The sequence below is a fragment of the Penicillium diatomitis genome (assembly GCF_028827545.1).
Source record: "Penicillium diatomitis strain IBT 30728 chromosome Unknown utg000001l_segment0_segment0, whole genome shotgun sequence".
In the NCBI taxonomy this organism is placed as follows: Eukaryota; Fungi; Ascomycota; class Eurotiomycetes; order Eurotiales; family Aspergillaceae; genus Penicillium; species Penicillium diatomitis.
In genome coordinates, this window is record NW_026623173.1 from 3,082,511 (window position 1) to 3,105,471 (window position 22,961).

Sequence of the window (22,961 nt, forward strand, 5' to 3'; positions counted from 1 at the left end):
CAGGGGCAGGGCTAATAAGCATTGTTCGAAACATCCTTACGTCCATCGAGCCGGACCGAAGACCAGGTACCAGCAAATGACATATGGGTGAGCATTTCAGAGAGACGGAATCTTTGGAGCCTTGAACGGCAATACTGAGCCAGCTCTTTGTTGTTGAGGACGGGGTAATCACAAGGGGCTATGTGAAGATGCCCGATAGTATCGAATACCCAGTCATGTCTTCGTCAATCGTCCATAGTATTTTTCAAAGCGGTAGCTTCACCGGAGACGTTACTAGACATTCGAAGTCATTGATGACCACTAGGGCAGAAGGAAAGTCCGCATGTGCTAGTTTGGATCTCACGGACAGCGTATTGAGGAAAGCTACCGCTGTCTAGAGTCTAGACTGTTTCTATTCACACATGTGGAACATGCTCCCACGTCACATGATATCCAGGAAGAATGGGTAGTCGAGGCCTTAAGGCTAGTATTTCCTAAGGCTACCCAGGAGGTACCTACGTTATGACCTCCTTCTTGACCTGGGTATCTCGACAGACTGTAGTAATGGCCAAGGTTCTTCACGTGAGAAGACGATCAACATCGATCTCGGTGAATGTGATTCTGCGGGGTCCCGTGTCGATCCTACGTGCTAAGGAAGCATGGCATTGTCTATCACAGTCGAGAGACATACTACTGTACCAGTGGACGCCGACTGTCATCAGCTCTTCACTGATTCATGCATGTGAGCCTATCTTGCCATTTTCAGAGACGGCAAGGTCGCTGCAAAACTCGGAGCTTGAATTTTCAAGAATGTACAAAGCGGATCACAGCAAAACAGGGGAGGAGCTCGTAAAGTAGCAAAGTGGGCACTCGGCGCTGCACCTCGTTCTCACCATAGTCAGCTCTCTAACTCGGATGGCTGAAAAATGAGGCCAACCAATTTCGCAGATCATTCAGTTTGGTACATGGTGCACAGATGGAAATCAAGCACACAAAACCAGTGTCAAGCAAAACAATGTCGATCGTTGATGGTCAATAAATTTGAACATTCCGAACCTCGGCAGATTAATTGGGGCTATTTAGACCCTGCATGTCTCACCATGGGTCACTTGAATATTCGTGGGTTCGACGTGGTTTTGACTATAGAGGGCACTCGGTGCCTAATCAAATCGCCGCGTCTGAAGTGCAAATCCGGCCAGCCTTCATTGAGTCGGAAATAGTCAAGGGCTCGAGCGGTCATCATGGCGCTGTCACTGGGAGGCTCTTCTCTACGCCTCGTGGTCGTGTTCCTGTTGGCCTGTGTCTTTGCTCCATCCCTTGCCCGACCGTCATCAGCACATAATGTTCAACGCTCAATTCCACTGCCGCCAAGTCAAGACCCTTTCTACCAGCCTCCCGCTGGATTCGAGTTGCAGCCGCCCGGGTCTATTCTGCGCGAGCGTGAAGTCGACGTTGCCTTTTTAGGGTTAATTCTCGACCCCGTCAAGGCCTATCAATTGCTCTACCGAACAACCGCCATTGATGGCTCGGCCATTGCGGCGGTGACCACTGTGTTCGTGCCATTCCTGGCCAAAAAGGACCGGTTCATCTCACTGCACACGGCCTACGACAGCTCAGCCACTATCTGCGATCCGAGCTACAACTATCGCCTCGCTGCCGCACAAACTGACCTCATTTCTTCAGCCGAGCAGTTGATCATTCAGACATACCTGGCGCTAGGCAACATTGTCAGCTCGCCAGACTATGAAGGTCCCGATGCAGCCTTTTCGCCCGGCCATCTGGAAGGTATGGGAGTGCTGGATAGCATGCGTGCCGTTTCCAATTTCAAGAGTCTTGGATTGACCGCGGCCAATCCCATGATCGTCGGCACGGGATACTCGGGGGGTGCTATTGCGACAGGCTGGGCCGCTTCCTTGCAACCCACCTATGCTCCCGAGTTGAACATCAAGGGCTGGGCTCAGGGCGGCACACCGGCCAATCTCACCGGCACTTTGCTCTTTCTTGACGATACCCTCTTCAGCGGGTTTCTTCCCGCTGCAGTGGCTGGTCTTTCCATGCCCAGCGCGTATGGTGCCGAGTTGAAGCCCGTGATCGATAGCATCGTGACTCCCACAGGAGCACAGGCACTCGCTTCTGCCCGTCAGAACTGCGCACCGGTTGATCTGCTCACCTTCCCGGACATGTCGATCCTGTCGACTGAGTTCCAAAGCCTCGGCCGAGAGCTGTTGTACGAGCCGACGATCCAAAAGGTTCTCGCTCAGAATACATTGGGCGTCAACAAGACCGAAACGCCCACTGCCCCTGTGTTCGTATATCATGCGACACAAGATGAGATCATCCCGTACTCGAACGCATCTGCTTTGGTCAGCTCGTGGTGCGAAAACGGGGTCAGCGTCAAATTCACCACGTTCGCCACTGGTGGGCACTTGACAACGGAGATTGTTGCTTTACCACGGACAATCTCCTTTATTGAGAATGCGTTTCGTGGTCAGGCTCCGAGTGGCTGTTCAAGTGAGACTGTTCTGAGCAGCATTTTGGATCCCATTGCGCTTGGTACCGAGCTTGAGCCTGTGTTGCTCAAGCTGGTTGAAGTAATCCTTCGTCTGGGCTCGAATGACTCCAACTTGAAGCAGGATCCCACTATACTGACGAAGCCAATCACTTGGTGAATCTGTATGCTGGAGCAGTGCGCAAGAAAACATTGCGCCTCAATTTGGGTATGTATGATGAATACTGCCTCGCAGCTCGACTAAGACTCGTTTGCCTGTATGGAAAGACAGTTAGGAGTTTATTTCCATTACTATTCCTTGCATTCAATTCGTCCCGCAAATACCTCGGCACAGCTCCACTGGTCAGGTTGACGTTATGCTCGGATCTCCCTTAGATTGCGCATACATGAGAGGAGAACCTAGGTCTCAGCCATGGAAGAGAAGAGGATTACATTGACTTAAGTCAGTCAATGTTACATTAATGTTGATAGTCCACTTCAACCTTCATTCACCATTCAAAACGGTGCTACCTTGTGCAAGCCCTCGAGGCTTCCATACTTATTCATGCCTTGCTGTTTCCAGACCATTCTCCGTATACGTTCTCCTTGGCCAAGTTTTCGTTCTTACCTTCGGAAGATTCGGGAACAGTAGTGGAAACCTAAACATGAAACAGACGTGGCCTTGCTGTCCCGCTCCTCATTCCCCAAGGCTCGTGCACTCGAAGGTTACAACCCGACCCGGCGGGAGGAGTGTGCCGTACACATTACTGTTGGTACTCTTACACCTATTCTTTTTTGTAAATCTCGACGCAAATTTTACATCAAACGCGCTCAACTATGTAGAGGTATATCTATTCAAATAATCCTCGACGTTATACTACGATTCTACGAATGCTGCTCGCTGAGCGCAGCTTCGAACTCCCAGAGACCGGTTGCACATTAGCCGCGTCTTGACCTCACACACTAGCATGGGTTGCTCCCAATTCCCGTGTTTGTGATAGGTGCGAGTTATATGCGATGCGGGGGTATCATGGACGCCGGTCAGGGATCAGTTCCCGATCCATTCTACATTGCTTTGAACATATATTTGTGTCTTCGAGGAGGTGAGTTTGAAACTTTTCTGGTCAATTGACTGACAATTGCCACACTGCCCTGATCAAGGTCTTGGGACGTCAGAATCGTCACGGTCGCAGTCTACGGTCACAAACCGCATGGAAATGACTACTCCTCAAGGCGCTACACCGCCGATCATCCAGATCCCCAGTCATGTGAGACGATCTCCGCAGGTCAACGAGGCCTATAGCAGAGCTCTGGACGAGTTTGGACCTGTGATCATCGTGCCTCGACATGGCCGACATGAATACATTATTGATCATCGATACGCCAAAGATGTCCTGACGGATAACGAAAACTTCACCTTTGAGAAGGCGGCCCTGGACCTGCTGCATTTCGGCTTCATTGCGCTGTTTGATGGCGGTCGCTTTGTCCATGACTTGGACAATGTCGTGGAGCGTAATGTGCAACCACGCATGAACGCTATCATTGACAACCTCTATCCAGTCTTTGATTCTTACTTTGATGAATTGGCGAGGACGCTGCCGAGCCCAGCCGATGACAAAACTGCCGTGGAGTTCACCGACCTCTTCAAGTTCATACAGAAAGCCATTGGCCATGCGATGGTCGTTCTTATCCTAGGCCCCCAACATGCCTCTTCAGAAACAGCCGACCGATTTGTATCTGTTGCTGTGGCCATGGCTCACATGACAGGCATGCACGAAAACACCAACGGATGGGCCTGGTTCCCCTTTCTGTGGGTGATTGTGAATGGAGCATGGGCGGTCCTCTTCTGTATCATGCCTGCCTTTTTCTTCTGTGTGATGCCCGCGCTATGGAAGACCAGACACGAGCATCTTCGGAATGGGCTCTCGGCCCGTCACGGCGCCTTCGTGCCTATGTTCGATGTCCTCTTGGCCAAGAATTACCATGGCAAAACGGGTTTCGGGGCGATTTTCGGATTTGTCTGGTCTGCTATCATCTGTGTGGGCATGATCTTTGCCTCGATTCACCAAACCGCCGTGGCTGGGTTCTGGATGCTCATCCGCCTGGCTGAGAAGCAGGACGAGTACCTTCCGGAGATCCAAAAACAGTGGGCATCGCTCATCTCCGAGACTGGCTCTCTAGATGTCAAGACGCTCAATCAAATGACGCTACTAGACTCCTTCATGAGAGAAGTCCTCCGCACAAAGGGCGACTCATGGGGTCCAATCCGCTCCACGCGCAAACCCGTCCAAATCGGACGCTACATGCTTCCCAAGGATGCCATGTGCATGATTCTCGTGAACCGTGCCCATACGCATCCCGATAATTATGGAGCGGACGGAGAGGTGTTTGATGGGTTTCAATGGGAGAGAAAGGGCAGGGCGGCCGTTCAAGCCGGGCCGGAGTTCCTCTCCTTTGGAATGGGGAGATGGGCCTGTCCAGGTCGTCAACTGGCGGTTAACGAAATCAAGATTATGCTGTATTTGTTTTTCACCAAGTTTGATATCCATGTGAAAGAGGGCAGTGTGAAAGTGTTGAACACGATCAACACGACTTCGGTGCCTCCAAATGCCACGATCTCGTTGAGGAGGAAGTTGTGAGATGGGACGTTGACCTGAACATTTGTTTGATTCGGTAGCCCCCCGGTCGTTTTGTGTTGGAAAATTTTCAAGCCAAAATGTTTCCTGGTATATTTTTGTTCGTTTGTTTTATTTTTTTTTATTGTTGTTGCGTGGTAAGTTCAGGTACATCAAAACGTCTTTTGAAATAAACTTCCATCATCTTTTTCTTAACCCTGTAATACAATTGGTAGTGGGCTTTTCAATCGACATGGGCATATCCGCACCTTTGGCACTGCAATTTGTTGCCACCTCACCTTATTACTGCAGGCGATCGAGATCCAGTCCAGAGACAAGTACTTGTTCTAGATCGATGTGCCTATCTTCGTTTCACTCGACTAACAAGACCTATGATGTACATAGTCCCAGAAATCCAGACAATTTCTTGCTCTCCAACACTCGTTCGCCTACCTAACTTTAGTACCTGAAAAGCAGGTGGCGTTATCTTGGCTACAGAGTGATACTAAAGAAGTTATCCTATTACGTGGCAGGCAAAGAATGTGAAGCAATGTCTATAGCCCCTGCTCACTAGGTAGTACCTACTTACAAGTACGACCGTAGGTTAATAGTACCTTCTTATTCCTAAGGACCGGTGAAGTCGGGCCATAGAGGGCTTGGAAGGCTGTCCCCTAGATTGAGTGGAAGGTCACTTTAGCTAGACTCGCGACTGACCGGGTAATTCCTAAATTCAATGTCGGGCGTAATCAACTGGAAGTTCTAATCTTATCAACTGAGTCGTACTTTGCTACCGCTTACAAGAGTACTCACGAATTATCCTCGTACCTATGAAAAAGCACTCAGCAGCACTGAGATCATTTCTCTCGGACCACTACCTGGTCATGGAGATCGTCTAGTATTTGGAGTAGATACCCGCTTTCCGTCAATGCACCGTAGACGTGATATATCATATCCAGTCTAGTGTGATGAGATGGCGTCACACGGCTGTAGACTTTTGGGAGGCGTAATACCGAGACTGGTATCCATATTTTGAAAGGCTGTTCCTGGGGTGACATAAATCAAGGGACGAAAAGGAGTTTGATATCTGCTCATGATGGTTGTTGAGCAGACAAGCGAATAAATGCGCTTGAATGTAATACACAGTATCTTAGTGCACGTGTATGCGGCCTGGATGAGGAGAGACTCATCAAATTATGATAGATGTGTACAGGTACCTACTGCACTCATAATGACCTCCGAATGGACTGAGATGATGACTGCTTGGGGAACTGACATGGGCAATCAGGTAGACAGTGGAGCGTGGACATGCTAGACGGACAGGGTACTACCTAGGTACTGGGGACCGCGCCCATCGGCACCTGATGCTGATCTGCTTCGTTGACTGGGTTGAAATGGTATGCAAAATTGGGTATGGATCCGGGGTCATAACACCTAAATGAGCTGAAAGGTGATACCTTATGAGATCACAAGAGCACGTGGTCGTCAGTAGTAGTAGTAGACACTAAACAGAAGGGTTGTCAGGCCGTTCCCCTATATGGTACAAGGTAGTACACACTACACACTACACACTACACACTACACAGTATATGAGGTACTGGAGAATAGAGATATTCTCTGTTCGGTAGGTGCGTCTATGTGCTTGAGCCACATGATTTCAGTACTTGCTGTCGCTATATACACCTTCAAATATAATTCATTTATATGCATATACGACCGGTGCATCAATCAGTCTCACAAGGGGCTAACCCATGCCTATATACTCGTTGTATTCCGGTACGATTTTAAGGTCTGGAAGGATGGGAGGAGGGACCTTGAACTGATCATCAAACGCGCGATCAGGATTAGCACTATCTCAATCCTATGATACACACCCATCAGTAGTCTGAGAGCCATCATTGATCACATGTTATGTAAAGCACATCTTAGATGACACGTTCGTTTCGAAGGGCAGGCTCGAGGATAGGTGCCTAAGCACCTCATGCAGTTCACGCCCATTGATTGATCTCTCGAGTCTCTACTGTAGACGCCCCCCCGTTCCTTGGCATACGCCTGATAGTCACGGTAGGTGAATCTTCCTCCTTATCTCTCCAACGGTTAGGGAGAATACTCTTTGACCAGGAGGCAGCGAGATGAGGGCTCTGATTCTGGCAGGTAGATCACCTGCGACCAGGCACGGAATGACATGGTCGTACTACTATAGCCGTATAGTGTGCCCTTGAGTAGTAGTCATCCTTCAAAAAAGGAGATCTTCCTGTCCCGCACCAGATTTGACTATTGAGGCTGTGTCCACTTTGCGCCCGGGGGAATGTGCAGTGGTGCCCTGATAAGAGAGCATCGGCATACTTTGTGACGAATTCCATGATATGATGACATCTTCCCTATCTATCGCACGAGTCGATGGACCTGCCGAGTTACACATGACTCTCCCTCTTCCTCTCTCTCCATAGAATGAAAATAATCTTTGATCAGCTAGAGAATCTCCCAAGAAACTGACATCCAGCGTACATTCTTTCCAGCAGACACTCGCTTGAATCAGCTGGTTGGTGGCGTTCCAGGCTGACTTGAACTTTGTCGACCAGTCGAGTCACCAGGTATGCGTCACAGACAAGACGGAATCAAAGCCTCGACCCTATGCTTCTCCACCCCCTTCTGCAACTGACTAGTCCTCCATCTATCATCTATCGTCTCACATCTTAGTTCTGTTTCGCACGCTTGGCGCTGCTTTTCTTCCCTTTTCAAGGCTTTCCCCCCCGGTGCATGTCCCTTGCCGAGTGTTGGAAACGACGGCCCCGATGATTGCATAGATAGCAAATATCGTGCTTGTGCTGTGCCGAGTCGTCAACCCTCCTTATCCGACAACGAGCTCCCGCCGGTCCATGCGGAGAAGCTCCATTGCAGACTCCGAGGGTCCGCAAAGCTCTCCAGCGTTCCGCTTCTTGCTCCAGACTTCATTCAACGTCCATCCACTGATGCGCAGTTGCCTGCACTCACACATCTGGTCGCGGCCACATCCTTTCATCCACTTCCCCCCTTCGTATCGTCATACTTTCTCTGCTCCAAGCATCTAAGCCTTCTTCGTCGGCTCGTTTGTTAGCATGCCTGCGGCTCTAGCTCCATCGAACCCTCCTCGCCTTCCTGATAACACACTCCGCCACAACTGATAGTGCTCGCCCCTCCGATCTTGTCAGTTGGGGGTCGAGGTCTGCAGCATTGCATCCTTGATCCCGCTCTCCATCAAGACTGATCATCTCCGGCCAAAGTTTCAAGATGCATCAGCACCCACGGTCGCCCGCCATTCCGCCTCCGCCCAAGATTACCTCTCAGTCTGCTGCCGCCCGGGACGACTTGAGGGAGTCCGAGTCGGCGCCACAGTCTCCGGCGACAGAGGGGCGGTCACATCAGACCAGGGGTCCCAGCATCGATGCAAATCCAGAATCAGCCCCGGGGCCCTCGTCAAAAGACTCGGAATCACCAGGCAAAGAAGCCCTCGCGAAGTTGAGTCAAATCATTGCGGTAAGCATGGAGTCAACGATGCTGAATTTCAGATAAGGATAGGACGTCTCTGACAAGTGCGGTTCGTCTTGCCCTAGAATTACCATACCAAAGCAGCTCTCATCATTCTTCAATCACGTATTGACTTGCCGCTGGCATATACAAAAGACTCGAAAACACCCAAGATCAATCGCTGGGTAGGTCACGGTGTTGTTGTCTGCATAGAGGTTCCCTGTTTGTTCCAAAAGGCAAGCGCTAACGGAGTGATATTTGGGGATATGACAGTTCAATGTCGAAATTGAAGATACCGATGCTCTTCGAGAACAATTGTGGACATGGCGGACCTGCGATGCTACCACAAACCGACCCCCGCCGCTGATCATCGAAACCTATCTAGACCCTGCCGGGCTCTCGAATAAACAGAGTCTGGTGATTTTGGATGAGCATGGGAAACGCTGGGATGTGCAGGACTCGATTGCAGGGTTTCGAGATACTGGGCTGAATCCCAGTCGCCAGGACTCGGACGACGTGATACTCGAACGATGGCGGATAGAGCTGGGAGATGCGACCAGCAAGCCATCGGCCGACCTGGGGTCGATGCTGCCGACAGTGTACAAAAAGAGTATCGTTCTCTTCAGGTCATTGTTCACGTATTGCAAACTACTTCCAGCCTGGAAGTTGTCCCGACTGTCCTCGACAGCGCGGCAAAGCCCTGCTCTGCAGGTCAAATACCGTATCGTTGATCCCACGGTGGCTCCGCATGATGCATGGCCCAAAGTGAATCGGGACCATCTAACTCTGCCTCTCTATGAGGGTCATGAAAAAACCGTGGAGACCTATCGGTTTGGTCCAACTGACTCTCCTGCCGGGCCCTTCGGAGTAGAGGTCACATTTCGGACAAATTGCGATTTTCGTGTCGATGATTCCGAAGCGATCCTGAGCTCACGATTCATGGGAGCTGACGACGACATCTTTCTTCCGTCCTTGCCTTCCACCGACGTCGCTCGCCCCAATCTGGAGATCGGATCCATGCCTGTCAAGCGATGGTCGACCGACAACCCAGACTGCTCGCGTGCCTACGGTAGTTTGTCCACGTATCACCAGGTTGGAGCGAACAGTGGGACTAGTCCAATATCTGCGTTACGCGCCGTCAGGGACTCGGCAGGCGAAGCCTCCTCGTCCCCCTCTACTTCTCACTCAAAGCGACCCTTGGCCGTGCCAGCCGCACGAATTCTACCCCCTGGCCGTGCCGCGCAAATTGCCAGTGAAAGCTTGCCCAGTTCCCCTCGACGGCCCTCCGTCTCTTTCCCAGCGTTCAAAGCCCCACCTCTTTCTGCATCGCCATCGTTGACAGACACTCCTCTCGGAGCTTCCCCGCGGACTACCTCCTCTCGATTTGCAGGTGCAACGTCAGCTGACTCTCGTCCTATGCCGCCTCCCTCCTCTGCGGCCTCTGCTCGCAAGTCTGCTTCTCTCGCATCAGAACCTGCCTTCTCCTCCTCTACGTCAGCCTCCCCACGACCCGTCCCAATCTCTCGTTACACCAGCTCGTTCAGCAATCGACGAGGCCGGCCATCCTCGGCAGGCACTATGAAGCTGGAAGATGATAACTCCAGTGGCAAGGCTAGTGCAGCCTCATCCAATGTTCAACCGGGATCTGGTCTCCTCTCAGAGCTCACTGGAACGAGTGCCGAGTCACTCCATGCAGACGACGAAAACATCTCCGAATTTTTGAAGATGTTGGACTCGTCGAAGGATCTGATGCGTAAGAGTACGCTGAGAAGCGCCGACAACACGCAGAGACGTATCGTACCAAACCTTGCACGCTTTCAGCAGATGCGAGACTCCAACGCGGCCCTCTACGAATCCATCTCCTCATCCGTGCACTTGCAACGTTCCTCGTTGTCCTCCAGCAAACAGCTCTCCGGAGTTCCACCAATGATCTCCGGTACCTCTATTTCGACGGCTTCCTCCCCTGGAAAACCAATCTCCCCCCACACGCCACATACGCCTGCAATTCGGTCACGCCTAAGCTCAAACAGTGTAGCGGATGATCTCATCACCGAACAGACTCGTCGAGGTCCTCGTCAGGATCACGAATCAACTGTTGAGGAGAACCCTCATCTAGAAGCCACCCAACCCAACACATCGGCTGCAGGCGCAATCGATATCCCAACATCGCCCCGTGTCTTCTTGCCAGCATACCGTCGATCGAGCTCAGCTGCTCAGCATCGCCGTCCTAACTCGGGTGATGATGAGGATATCTTCAACCTAGTCATCCGCAGCATGAGTCTCGGCGCAGAGACGCCCGCGGTTCCACAGCAGCGGCCCCAAGATGACAACCCCGATTCCGAGGCTCTGACCGGGAGACGACCATCGGAAGGCCCGTCGAGTGTGACAAGCGGTACTGCCGGCCGCGGCCCGAACGCGGCGCGAGCCTCAGCAACGTCTCACTCGCCCAGCTTGTATCAGCCACGCTTTGCCAGTTCTCGTGGACGAGGCTTCTCTGGTGGACATTCTCTCAGTTCTGCATCCAGCAGTCTTGCCCGCGGGGCCACTGTTCCGTCTCACCTCGTCGAGCGTGATGACCATGACGGCAATGCCAGTGGCAGCAACAGCGGGAACTCGGCAAGTGAAACTCGTCGCGGGTCCATCCACCGTCCTGGCGCAAGCAGAGCGCCTCCTCCACAGGCGATGTTCGAGGATGACGAGCCGCTGCTCTTCGCCATGAGCGACTTTGGTGTCTCGCGTCGCAGCCTGGAGGAGAATCGCCATGCCACCCACGGCGCGGACACCAGTGGTGCGTCAAGACGAGGTAGCACACGCCGTGGAGCTGGCTGGTAAGACTGAGGTGTCGACCGAAGCGATTCTCCTTTTGTGAGTCCTTTAAGCCCTTTTCCCAGCTTCAACCTTCAATCTTCTTTTCCTACCGATTTTGCTCAAATTTTGACGTACATTGCCAATACCCCCACAATTTGCCTGTTATTTATTTTTTTTATTTTTTTTCCCTGAGATATGATATCGACCCTTCGATTCAAAATGGTATCGGTCACCGTTTCTTTCTCCATAGATTCATTCTAACATTGGACACGTTTCCCATTTTCTCTCTGAGTCCTGTACGCACGTCTGCAATTATTTTCATAGACTTGGGGGCTTGTTGTACCTGTCTAGTTCTTACCTTTCTTGCCTTTGGTTCCATTTGCGCACATAGCTTCGTCGCGAAACATATGGACCAATTCAATTGACTGTAATGGGTTGTTCATTCGTTGCCCCGCTCTCCTCTTAATACATGAACCTGGGCTTGCCTTCCGACTAGAAGAGGACAGGTCCTTGAATCTGAAGAGCGTGATGATTCTGCTCTCCGACCTTCCACATGGTCTTATTGCAACCATCTACGTAGCACTGAACGAAAAGCAATAGATATGATTCCGCAGACGACAATCAATAAGGAGAGACATGCTGCCCCATGTCAAGAGAGTTACACATGGCCAAATACCAAGCCGCCTACCTCATTTAACAGGACCCGTACTCGTCCTACCTTTCATCAACCCGATCAGTCCAATTTTCCAACCCCCAACATTCATAGGCGAAGACCGGTTCCGAATTCGCCTCTACCCTGTTGGATGAGGTTGTGGAATTGTAAAATTGCTGATTTCTGGGGAATGATGGGAGGCGATAATCCTGTCGATTCCATCTGACGAAATATGTTCAAGATTCGTTAGGACTCTATTGTGCAGTTCCGAGAAACCCACTATTGATATAAAAGGGTTTCCAGTCCCACGTCACTAAAGTGGTTATACTCGTCTTCGGATAGGCTTCAAGGTGTTATAAGTAGCAGAAGCATTTGAACTTTCAAGATAGAAGATTTCTCAAATACTTTTAGGTGCTGATTGAGGTATATAACAAAAGGAAGGCTCTAAATGCTGAAGGCGACACCGTCATGCAACATAAGAATAGATATCGTGGAAGCTTCGAACCACGTGAGAAAAACAAAAAACACACCCAGTTCTGTCAAGCCGACTGAGAGAACAGACCAAACTCCTTCCAAACGCCATTGATAGTGCCAAATGCAGCGCTCGATAATATACGCTGCCTCACATTTTACGGAATGTGTTGTTCGAGGCGCTGCGGCGTTCTTTCCGCTTGAATTCAGTCTTGTCGTACTGGACTTCGGGCTTCTGCTTCTTTGACTTGGAGGCGGGCATGAAGCTCACCTCGCGCTCACCGGTTACGCCATTCTGACGGACTGGTCTTTGTTTGGTCTTCATGTTCTGCGCGCGGGACCCGAAGGATCGATCCCGTGTGGATGTTGTATTGGAGGAAGATGAGACTTGCATGCGTGGCGGAGGACGCTTGGTGCGCTTGTAGTCCGCGGTAGAAATCTTGTTAGATGCCTTCTCCCGAACGGGTCTCTGGGCTTCGGCATCGGAATCTGAGTCGTCGTCGTCGTCGCTGGAGTCGGGGACATCGTCGATCGCCTCTTGCTCGACGGCAGTCAATCCGCGTTCCTTCTTAGGAGGAGCGTCAGGAATAGTGCTAGGGTTGATGAGCTTGAATTCGAACGAATTCTCGTCGACAGCAAAGTCCTCATCTTCGAACAGTTTGTTGAAACGACTGTCACCCAGCACACCCTTCTTCTTCTCCTTCTTGTCGGTGGCCTCAGCCTCGGCATCAGCAGTCTCTGCAGCTGGGGCGGGAGCATCGACCATGTCGACATCACCACCGCGCTCAAGGACCTTCTTGGCTCTGCGACGCTCGGCCTTCTCTTCGGCATCAAGCAGTCTCTCAGCCAGCTTCTTGTTGACCTTGACAGCGGCCTTCCTCTTGCCACGGATGCGGCTCTCGCGCTCCTGATCGATCTTCTCCTTGACGCGCTTAGCGCGTTCTTCTTCCCAGACGAACGGATTGGTGATCAGGCGAGCTTCCTCATACAGGCGCTGAGCAACGAAGTAACCGTGCATGTACGGGCGGAGGAGGTTGGTACGACCGATAAGGTGCTCCAAATTGAGGCTGCGGAGCTGAGGAACGGTCAAGAACTTGAAGTTGTCGTACACAGAGCCAGCCTGTGCACTGGTGAAAGCGTTGGGGTCGTTGGGGTCCTCGGCCATCTCCTCGACCAGATTGTCCAGGAAAGAGCACCACTTGGGCGCAGGACCAAGTTGAGGGATGAAGAAGGAATGCTGCTGGCGGCCCTCGTTGGCAGTCAAAAGCATTCCACTGTCCTTGCACCACGCCACGTCGTTGATATCCACAGCTGGCTCCACAGACGTCCAAGGAGCACCGTCGCGGGGATCCCAAATCTTAATGATTCGTCTATCGGCAGACATGATCTTGGGATCCATGGTGGCTTCCCGGGTTTCTGTAGATGGCAGAAGGAACTTGAGTGTGTGAATAGGGAAGCCATAACCTTGATCCTTCTTCAGCAAAGGAACAGGTGATCGAAGATCGTAAAGATGGATCAATCCATTAGAGGCACCTGTTCCGAGGGTCAAACCGTTCCGGTGGAACTCAAGAGCAGTAATCTCAGAGCGTGTCTCATCGCCTACAGAATGAGTAGGTGGCATGAGAATGCCGGCTCGACCTTTCGCACGGGGATCCCACAACTCCACCGTGCCAATCGATGTACCGAACGCGAGAAGATTGTGGCTCTCCTCCGCAATGGCACCAGTGTTGACCGAGCCTGTATTGATGCCGCCTTGCAAGGCACCTCCGCCTGCGGATGTGAAATCATCGCCCCCAACTTCGATTTCGAAAGATCGCATATACCTTCCAAGCTCCAGATTCATGCGGAAAACCTCACCTAGACCGTTTTCATTGACACCAACCGAAGGAATCAATGCCTCTGTTGATTGCCGGTCGTAAACGATGTCTCGTCCGTAACGCGGAAGCCGAGTGGTGTAATGGCAGCCCTGAGGCGTGTGGAATTCGAGTGACCGATCGCCTTGAAGGTGAAGGGACTTAGAATAGTCGGAGGAGAGAAGGATGAATTTTGTGTTAAGCGCGACAGTGTGGCGGGCCCAGGAAAGAGAAAGCTGCGAGAGTTGGTGGACATGGATCTGAGGTTTGTATGTGCCTAGGAGCAAACTGTGTCAATATCGCGCGCTGCGAAGAGCAGAGCAATCACCCAAACATACCTGTACTCATGACCCATTCTCCATCTTCGCTAACTTGGACACACTGGCTGGCTTCCTCAAACTCAAAATCTTGCAACAGCTCAATGCGGTTTGCGTATTCGGGATCATCTTTCAAACTGCGTTTGCGGCGCCGGGCGAGCCATTCGGGCAAGGGACGAGCGGTGTTTGAGCCCGAGATGGTGTACACCGGAACCTCTGACTGATTTGTCAACTTCATGGCGCAGAAGTCTGCAGATATAACACTTCACTCGTCGCTGTCACAGCTTCCCGAGTTGGAAAAAAAATGCGCGGCGACCAAAAAAAAATCCCGATAGCGATAGCAGCCACGTGATGTGCCGGTGCGGATCTCGGTGATTGGCCCGAGCGCCCCTTTGAACTTCCCCCGGACTCGCTCAGGTCGAAGCTGTTTTGAGAGCTAGCGACAAAGAGTTCAGCACTGGAAGTTTGCTTGATTTCCCTACGACGATTGTTGACGTTGAATGGGGTGCTTTGGCTTGCTTGAAATTCCGGATCGTTGCAGTGGCGCGTCTCATCTTTGGAGATGACTCCTCGCAAACGCCTCGGTCACCCTGTCCCCATCTGTGCCTGCTTCCCGGGCCCGTCCGCAAACATTGAATAATAATGGACTTTCCCGGAGGCGCAACGACCAATGTTCACTTAATTGTAAGTTATTATAATCTCGGCTTCGCAACTGCCAGCTGATCATAAGTACTCAATGCTTACAGGGTGGTTTCTCCACCATTTACTGGAGGATCTATACTGAGGAGTCTGGCATTACCAGTAATCCACAAGAGGGACCGACAAACGGCTATACTATTTTAAAACACCTCGGTCGTCTTAAGCACCTCGAGGCACTTTTGAGAAACATAGGCTGCTTGGCGTCTTGTCCTCGGCGACTTGGTCTCTGGGTGTTTTCCCCTACTCCAGTATTTGGAAATCTGTCTCCTGTATACATCAAAGAGGGCGACTTGCAGACAACAAAGATCTCCGTCGACACGACGACTCTCAAAGGTCAGCGATTCTGTTTTTGTCCGATATCCTTGATTGTGTGGTCAGCTAAACCTCGTCGCAGTTTCGGCATCTGGGAGCATCAAATGCTCGGAGCTGATCAAAGGTCTATCAGCGGAAGGTCAATCCCAACAGACCTCGCAGTCCGCTCCACAGCGGACACCGCAGGGTCAGAGCTCTGCCCGTCGGCCTGATGGATATAGTAGCTCTGTTGCTATATACGCTGCATTCATTGCAGCCGTCACTGGGGCATTAAGTCTACATCTTGTTCACAAGCATGGTGCCCTGCCTATCGGCTCACGCACACTCTTCACACCCGTCAGTCATTTCGGATACGAGGATGCCAGGATTGATAGCGAGGGGTTATTCTCATCCTCAAACTTGACCACCCTGAACGTGCAGCTGAACGGTCCGGGAACAGTGACTGTATCCTTACAAACAACTGACCAACCTGGCATCGCACGTCTGTTCGGTCCTGGCGACGACATAAAAGATCTATCACGGGTATCACCTGGTACTGACATTTGGCTTTGTCCAAACGGCGCTATTGCGAGGCTTGCTGCCACAGATGAGAAACCGCCGAATCTTCCCTCGCCTGGGCTCAACATATCAGGCGAGTCTGTCGCCAAAAGAAGGCAATGGAAACTAGATGTCATCCAATGGCTGAAGAATTTTGGTCTTCATGTCGGGACGACTGAGGACGAGCAGTGGGTGGAAGTCGAGGTTTGGGAGCCCTTTTTTGCCAGACTTGCAGGAGAGACCGCACGCCAAGGAGATGAAGGCCAGGCCGCGCTTCCTTTGAAAAGGATGTTTTGGCCGGCTCGATTTTGCTTCCGGAGGCGTATCTCGACAGATGAATCTTTCAACTCCGAGGCTTCTCTGGCAGATCCTTTGGAATTTGCGGAGACTTGGCTATCCACCGCAGCTGGTTTAACGAGTCAAATCACCAGCCAGGACGTACCGGCAATCGAGCCTCCTTCGAAGAATGAAGAGATATCCCCTCGAATTGACGCTGGCGATAATTTCGAGAGCTTATCTCGCATGACCCAGTATCCCGAATTTTCCAGTGCTAATCTCGTCTACCCAACGCCCCCTGAAGGTGGCCCTGGACATGCAGTGCCCAATACTGCAGCTCATGGGGTTTCTCCGAACGATGTGAATCTCCTCTCTCCAGAATTACCTGCCGAATCGAAAGCTCAGAAAGTCCCCGAACTTCCACCAAAGAGTGCCGTTGGCAGCGGTCGTTATGATGCCATCGACAATGACGATCTTTTCGGCGAGATGAATGACAAAGACTTCGGATCAAAGGGCGTCACCGACGCGGATTTCAGCTTTTTCGATGAACCTGAAGCTGAAGACATGATTGATACAATGGTCGTCAATCAGCCTCAGAACTTGGCCCAAGTGCCTACCACTTTGTCCCCAAGTCACGACAAGGGGGGTTTAAATGTCGTTTCTCCCGCGCCCGTGCCCAACGACGTCTCGGTTCCGGATGAGGTGAAACCAGACCCTCAGCCGATTACCTCAACTGTGACAGAAAACAAAGCCTCGTCCAAGGATCAAATTGGGCAAGGAGCATCGTCCTCAGCATCCCCACGTCCATCCTGTCAGACGATCAGCCCTCCTTTGAGTCCCGTGGATATCAGGAAAATCCTGTTTTCTGGATCGCGACCAAATCCAGAAAAAGGGAACGAGCACACATCACCGCAGAAAGGTAACTACCAGGCCGTGGACTTCGAAAAGAAATTGGGTAGCCGGGATCAAAAGTATGGAAACATGGGAAAGTTTTGGTTTTCGGCGGGAAAGTCAGGGAATCTTGCGGCCGAAAACACCTCTATGATCCCCACTGTTGGCGTCCCTAATGCTCCTCGAAACGACTCTGCTGCCAAATATGGTCAATACCGCGAAAGCAAGGTCGCCAAAACGGTTGGAGGGGATTCTTCGGACTCCACAGATGAAGGCAGTGACGATGATGAAAATAATGATGTGAAAAAATTGGACTTCTTGCCCGCCTTGGAGAACCACCAGCAACTGAAGCGAAAACGTGTTTCGTCAGATGCGGACATGCAATCTGTGGGCTCTCCAGCATCAACAGCCATCCTTCCAAACGCCGGCGTCGGGCACAAGGGTGAGAACACCACATTTTTGGGAAATTTCCTGTCCAATTTCTCCGATTGGAATTACACCGGGTACTTCTCTATTTCACAAAGTCGTCAGTTGCCAGTCCTTCTGAGACGCGAGGAGCAGATCCCAATTGCCCAGCTACTTGCGGACCAAATAACACAATCATCTTTGAGACACACGCTCTGTGAACAAGCGGATTTGTTCACTCTTGGGGGCGCAGGCCCTTCATTATCTGAGTATCTCGAGGATGTGTCCTTCCTGGGAGATATCCAAAGACTGAATTTAAAGGGGTACAGCTCTTTACACGAAGACGTAATGCAGGGATCGTCCTATGCCCAGATGACTGCGAAGGACCCGGGCAGGGGTTCGATATTCAAATTATCAGCTCCGCATCTTCGCGTACGCCGTGGAAAAGGCTGGCTGGAAGCTCTACCTCCTGCCATGTCCTTTTGGGATACTTTCGGACTAGCACCGGCACATGGTTCTAAGGACGTCACTGCTTACTGTGTATTTCCTGGCGTCGTGCGTCAAGCGGCCGATGTCTTCCTGGAACGACTAGGTCAGTCGTATGAAAATTGTCACTTTGGAGCCCATTCTCGTGGCGACAGCTCTCTGGGCGACGATCATGGCCTCAAGGCATGGGGCAATGGATCTTCAGATTATTCTGCCATGATGCAGTCTCTTCTTGCAATTTGCGACAACATGGCTTCCGAACTCACGAAAGGTACTGTCTCGATTAATTCAAATATCGTGCTCTACATTGTCAATCCATTCTCCTGTGCGGCAGCTCTCGCGGACATCTGCGCGGCCTTCTGGAATCTCTTTCAACAGATCGCTGCTAGTGTAGGGCGATCGCACGAGAGGCGAGTCAATGAAGTGGTACTCCAGATTGTCCCAATCGACTTCATTACCCAACGTGACTCCATGGCCGTGGCAACCCAAAGTGACTACGTGAATCTCGCTCTCGAAATTTATAACCGATGTCGTCCTCCGAACGCCGAGTCCTGCCCGTTTCAATTTTCCCCAGCGATTTTGCTTACAGAAAACCTACCCAAGTCGATCAATTTTCGGCTGGCGTCTGACAAAGTCTCGCCATTACAAGATGGCCGCAGTCTCCACATTGCGTACTCCAAGAGCTGTGATCAGCGATGGGTGTCCGTTGCGTGGTGTGATGGGACAGGTTCTCTCCAGACGACTATGGCTTACTGTTTGCGATATCGTACTCGAGGCTCTGCCCGCGCCACGTCAGAAGTACGAAACGAAGTTTGGGCCACCACCAAGCACGTGCTGGATAAATTCCAGGGACGATGGAAGGTAGTACTAGCCAGTACCGACCCGATGGAGTCGGAAGAGATTGAGGGTATGCTTCTCGAGCTTTCTGTTTCAATCTACTCATTCCGCTAACATTCTATCTTTCACAGCTTGGGCGAACTTGGCGGATCAGCAAAACAAAATGCGACCACATTCCCTCGATTTCACCATTGTGTCCGTCAATACTATGCCCGACCTCTCTCTTGACATTCCATTCTCTGGCATGACCGCGGGTCTTCTGAATAGCCAATTCTCCTCGACTCCCGTTTCGACACCGAACCTGAACACTAGCATGGCCTCACCTGACCAGGTGTGGAATGCGCCGACGCCTCATGCCGCGTTCAATCCGTCCACGCCTACAGATCCTTCACTTGAGCCCGAATCTGATGTCGTCCTTGCAGACGTATGCGACGATTCCTGGGCCGTCATCTTATCTCACCGTTTAAATATCTCCCCTCACATCACAGAACTCCGTCCCGCACTGGCCAGCGGATATCTCCTACGACGTAAGGGTGTATCTGACAGCGATGGAGTTTTCTCTTTAACGGTCAATATCCTCTTCTCTCAACGGCCCGCCGGCTCGCACGAGGCCCTGCTTGGCGATGTTCTCGCCATGTACCGTGACCTGGCGTCCTTAGCCCGTGCTCGCGGCATGCGAAGTGTACGGGAAAACACGCTTCCATGGCATATCGCCACTGCTTTTCGGTCGCAAGAGCTACTCAGCTACATATTCTGAGTGTCACGATTCCAGCTTTATTCCGGATTGTTTGTTGTTCCCTGCGATGATAATTCACCCTCGGCGTTTTGAAACCCGGCATGGATTTGGAGTGGACGGGGGGGCATTGCATTACCAGAATTTTCATTTTTACTCTCTGTTGGGTTAGATACCATTCAAAGCTTTTTCTCTTTCTATGCGTGCATGACGAGGGACTTTGCATTCGTCATTCATGGGCGTATTTTTCTGCCTGTACTTCGGAGTCAATGAATGTATAGCATGACTTGAGGTACTTGATTAGCGCCTGGCGCAGGAACGGGCATTGTTGAGTATGTTTTACGAATTGATTCGTCCACCTTGATCTATCATATTAGTGACTATCAACAGAGCCATCATGTTGTGCACGACTGCATGTTCCAGGCAACTCGGGGTATCCATGCGACGAGTTTCCGGTGGACGAATTGGGCAGCAATGGGTGTATAGGATCGCGAGTGGCTTCACGTGCCATGTTCCAACCTGAAGAGGTGTTGCTGCTTGAGAGAAGTTGTCTATGAAGAAGTTGGCGCCCTGTGGAATTTCAAATCAACATCGTTGGTAAACGTCACCTAGTCATCGCATCACTTCTCTGGTGTATCAACTGATCAAGATAGTTTTTGGGGTGTCATTGCGATGTTGCTTAAGATCATCTCGATGTTTACCAGTGGGCTTGGTTCACAGCTTGATCGGCTTGTCACTTTGGAGAATCCTTTTCACTGATGAAACCGCTTCAATCTGAAAGTCCCAAACTTGAACTACGAAAAATCAGTGTTCTAGGCATCTCTGCATGGATGTCATCGACGATCGCGTCCCAAATTGGCTGTGTCCCACCCAAAGCAGTTAGCGCTTCCCCCAGCCACCTCACTTTAATCGCCTGCATGGCTCCCCCAAGATGAGCAGAACCAAAACAGAAAGGGAAACCAAAAAAATCACATGGCTGGGGACGGTCGCACTTTTGATAAAACCCCAGATCTCACATTCCTGTCGATGGAGCTTTTCTTCTGTCTTCATCTCACTACTCCTACGCAGCTCCACCCGTGCTGCGAGGAGATCTGAATCCAAACTTCTGAGAGCTTGAGTTTTGATTGCTGGGTAGTACCCTTTTGCACTGCTTCACGACTACCTATACTTATACTACATCAGTCCTTGGTTATTTTCTATCAGTGCACTGTCCGACAACTCCCTCTGATCCACCGGCCAGCTTTACTCATTGAAAGTGAACTCTCTCTCTCACTCGATCATCAGCATCTCATCGTCAAGTCTGACCAGGCTCACTGCAATCTTTTCTTTCTCTCAATCCAATCACCCATCTCCGCAAGTTCAACTCATCACATAGTCATCGCATCACGCATTTGAGAGTCACCCGGCACCGTTTGAGACTCTCCCTAATCCGCCACTATGCAACGAAACATCACCATCGTTGTCATTCTCATTCTCATCTTCATCCTGATCTTCATCGGCGCTCTGATTGCCTACGCCATGAAACATCAGCTGGGGCCGTTCGCAGGCAAGCGAGTCTCCGACGAGGAAAGCGAGGGCGATGCAGCATAAGCCAGTCCTCGGACAATGTCAATCATGCCGGCAATGGAGTCGTGTTGCCCGCTTTGGGGAGGGGGGCTACAATTTGCCTCTTGTGACCCATGTCGCGGTACATTGCATCTGGCTTTCAGTTTCATCTCTTCGACCCTCGCATCTTACGTCCGATCCGCGTTTGCACGACCATTTCATACCCTTAGTAAACGATACCCCCTTCATACAAAAAGCGACTTGTGTTAATCGCCGCTTACGATGACCTGCATTATGAATGATGTCTTGGCGTGTGACATTTGGTTGTTGGCTTCATCAATCTCTGTATTTATTATGACCTTTTATGTTGTTATGTTGTGTATGAGATGGGCCAATGCTCTCAAAAGCATACTTTCCCGATCTTGAAATTGGATACTCTTTCGTTATACAATCACCAGTACAAGGCCTGGATGTCCACAAGACCTTGTTCCTTCTTGCTTTCGGTAGACTGGATGTCGCTCGGGGTCAGGTTGATAATGATAAGGCTCCGGTGCATTATTGTGTTGCTGACATCCAATAAGACATGCAAAGAACTGGAAAGACGAAGGCGAGGAGATCATAGTGACCGTTTCCGCGAGATCGCTGTACTGGAAGTGTCTTCCATCTTTTGATATGGTTGATCAGTTTTGACGCTCGCTACTTGGAGGGCATTATACGCGTCTTCCGCGCAATGTGAATACTTGATAACAGAAGCTGACAAGGGATCAAATCCACGAGATCCACTTGCATTGCTGTCTGTCCAGTCTAGTATCCTATCCAAGGATGGTGTCTGGTCAAATGGGGGGGGAGGGACTTCCCGTCCACGTGGTGCTATATTCTGGTCAACTTCTTCCATCAACCTGCCATGGACAGAAACGGAATGCTAGGCGCTCCACGAGATAGATCTGCAGATCGTGGGTCTTGAGGCGATCTCACCTGACCACAAGCCCTTTAAATAATCGGATCGTGTACCCCTCGAATGCTCTCTCCTCGGTCAAAAGTCGGACATTTCTGGCGCGGTAGGTCCTACCATGGCGATGGTCAAGAACTTCCCGTTGACTTCCCAGTAACCTACTACATAGGTCTTTCAATAGTTTCCAACAAGGGCTCCACTCCGGGATGGAGATCGCCCGTCCAGCTCAGTATGCAGTGCACGCACTACGCAGCAATCGATGATCTTCCAATTCTGATCCAAACAGGTAAGAATTTCTTGATCCTCCGACGGCTGCAGATCACAATTCTCAAGCGCAGTACCGCGATGGGTGGACCTTGGAACCCATTCTTTGAACCCCGTCCTACTATCGACGACGATCTTGTCCGTGTCATGGGAGCCGATCGTGTCACTTGCTATCAATGTGCACCGGCAGATCCACGAGTTTGGCATCGCTCACTTTGGCTCACAATCGACGGGTCTTTTTTTTCCTCTTCTTGAGTACTGACGTGGGGTGGAATTGCCCCCATAAACTGTCATCTTACTTGGTAGGTAGGAGCTATTGCGTTGGATAATCCAATGG

At 51.0% G+C, this 22,961-nt stretch overlaps 6 protein-coding genes across 6 annotated transcripts; 5 read left to right on the plus strand and 1 right to left on the minus strand.

The window, feature by feature from the left end:
* Nucleotides 1–1,220: 1,220 nt before the first annotated feature.
* N7539_000855 (putative secretory lipase) lies at nt 1,221–2,648 on the plus strand (the record flags this gene model as incomplete). Its single annotated transcript, XM_056930459.1, has 1 exon — nt 1,221–2,648. The coding sequence occupies one exon, from the start codon at nt 1,221–1,223 to the stop codon at nt 2,646–2,648; it is 1,428 nt and encodes a 475-aa protein (XP_056794752.1).
* A 1,030-nt stretch (nt 2,649–3,678) lies between these two features.
* On the plus strand, nt 3,679–5,106 carry N7539_000856 (uncharacterized protein; the record flags this gene model as incomplete). Its single annotated transcript, XM_056930460.1, has 1 exon — nt 3,679–5,106. One exon carries the CDS (start codon nt 3,679–3,681, stop codon nt 5,104–5,106), a length of 1,428 nt encoding a protein of 475 aa, XP_056794753.1.
* A 3,243-nt stretch (nt 5,107–8,349) lies between these two features.
* Nucleotides 8,350–11,418, plus strand: N7539_000857 (uncharacterized protein; the record flags this gene model as incomplete). The annotated part of the gene is made up of 3 exons (XM_056930461.1): nt 8,350–8,595; nt 8,673–8,771; nt 8,860–11,418. 3 exons carry the CDS (start codon nt 8,350–8,352, stop codon nt 11,416–11,418), a joined length of 2,904 nt encoding a protein of 967 aa, XP_056794754.1.
* A 1,250-nt stretch (nt 11,419–12,668) lies between these two features.
* On the minus strand, nt 12,669–14,925 carry N7539_000858 (WD repeat NOL10/ENP2 family protein; the record flags this gene model as incomplete). Its single annotated transcript, XM_056930462.1, has 2 exons — nt 12,669–14,647; nt 14,709–14,925. The coding sequence occupies 2 exons, from the start codon at nt 14,923–14,925 to the stop codon at nt 12,669–12,671; spliced, it is 2,196 nt and encodes a 731-aa protein (XP_056794755.1).
* A 404-nt stretch (nt 14,926–15,329) lies between these two features.
* N7539_000859 (uncharacterized protein) lies at nt 15,330–19,887 on the plus strand (the record flags this gene model as incomplete). The annotated part of the gene is made up of 4 exons (XM_056930463.1): nt 15,330–15,371; nt 15,434–15,719; nt 15,781–19,200; nt 19,262–19,887. 4 exons carry the CDS (start codon nt 15,330–15,332, stop codon nt 19,885–19,887), a joined length of 4,374 nt encoding a protein of 1,457 aa, XP_056794756.1.
* A 1,413-nt stretch (nt 19,888–21,300) lies between these two features.
* Nucleotides 21,301–21,453, plus strand: N7539_000860 (uncharacterized protein; the record flags this gene model as incomplete). The annotated part of the gene is made up of 1 exon (XM_056930464.1): nt 21,301–21,453. The coding sequence occupies one exon, from the start codon at nt 21,301–21,303 to the stop codon at nt 21,451–21,453; it is 153 nt and encodes a 50-aa protein (XP_056794757.1).
* Nucleotides 21,454–22,961: the final 1,508 nt, after the last annotated feature.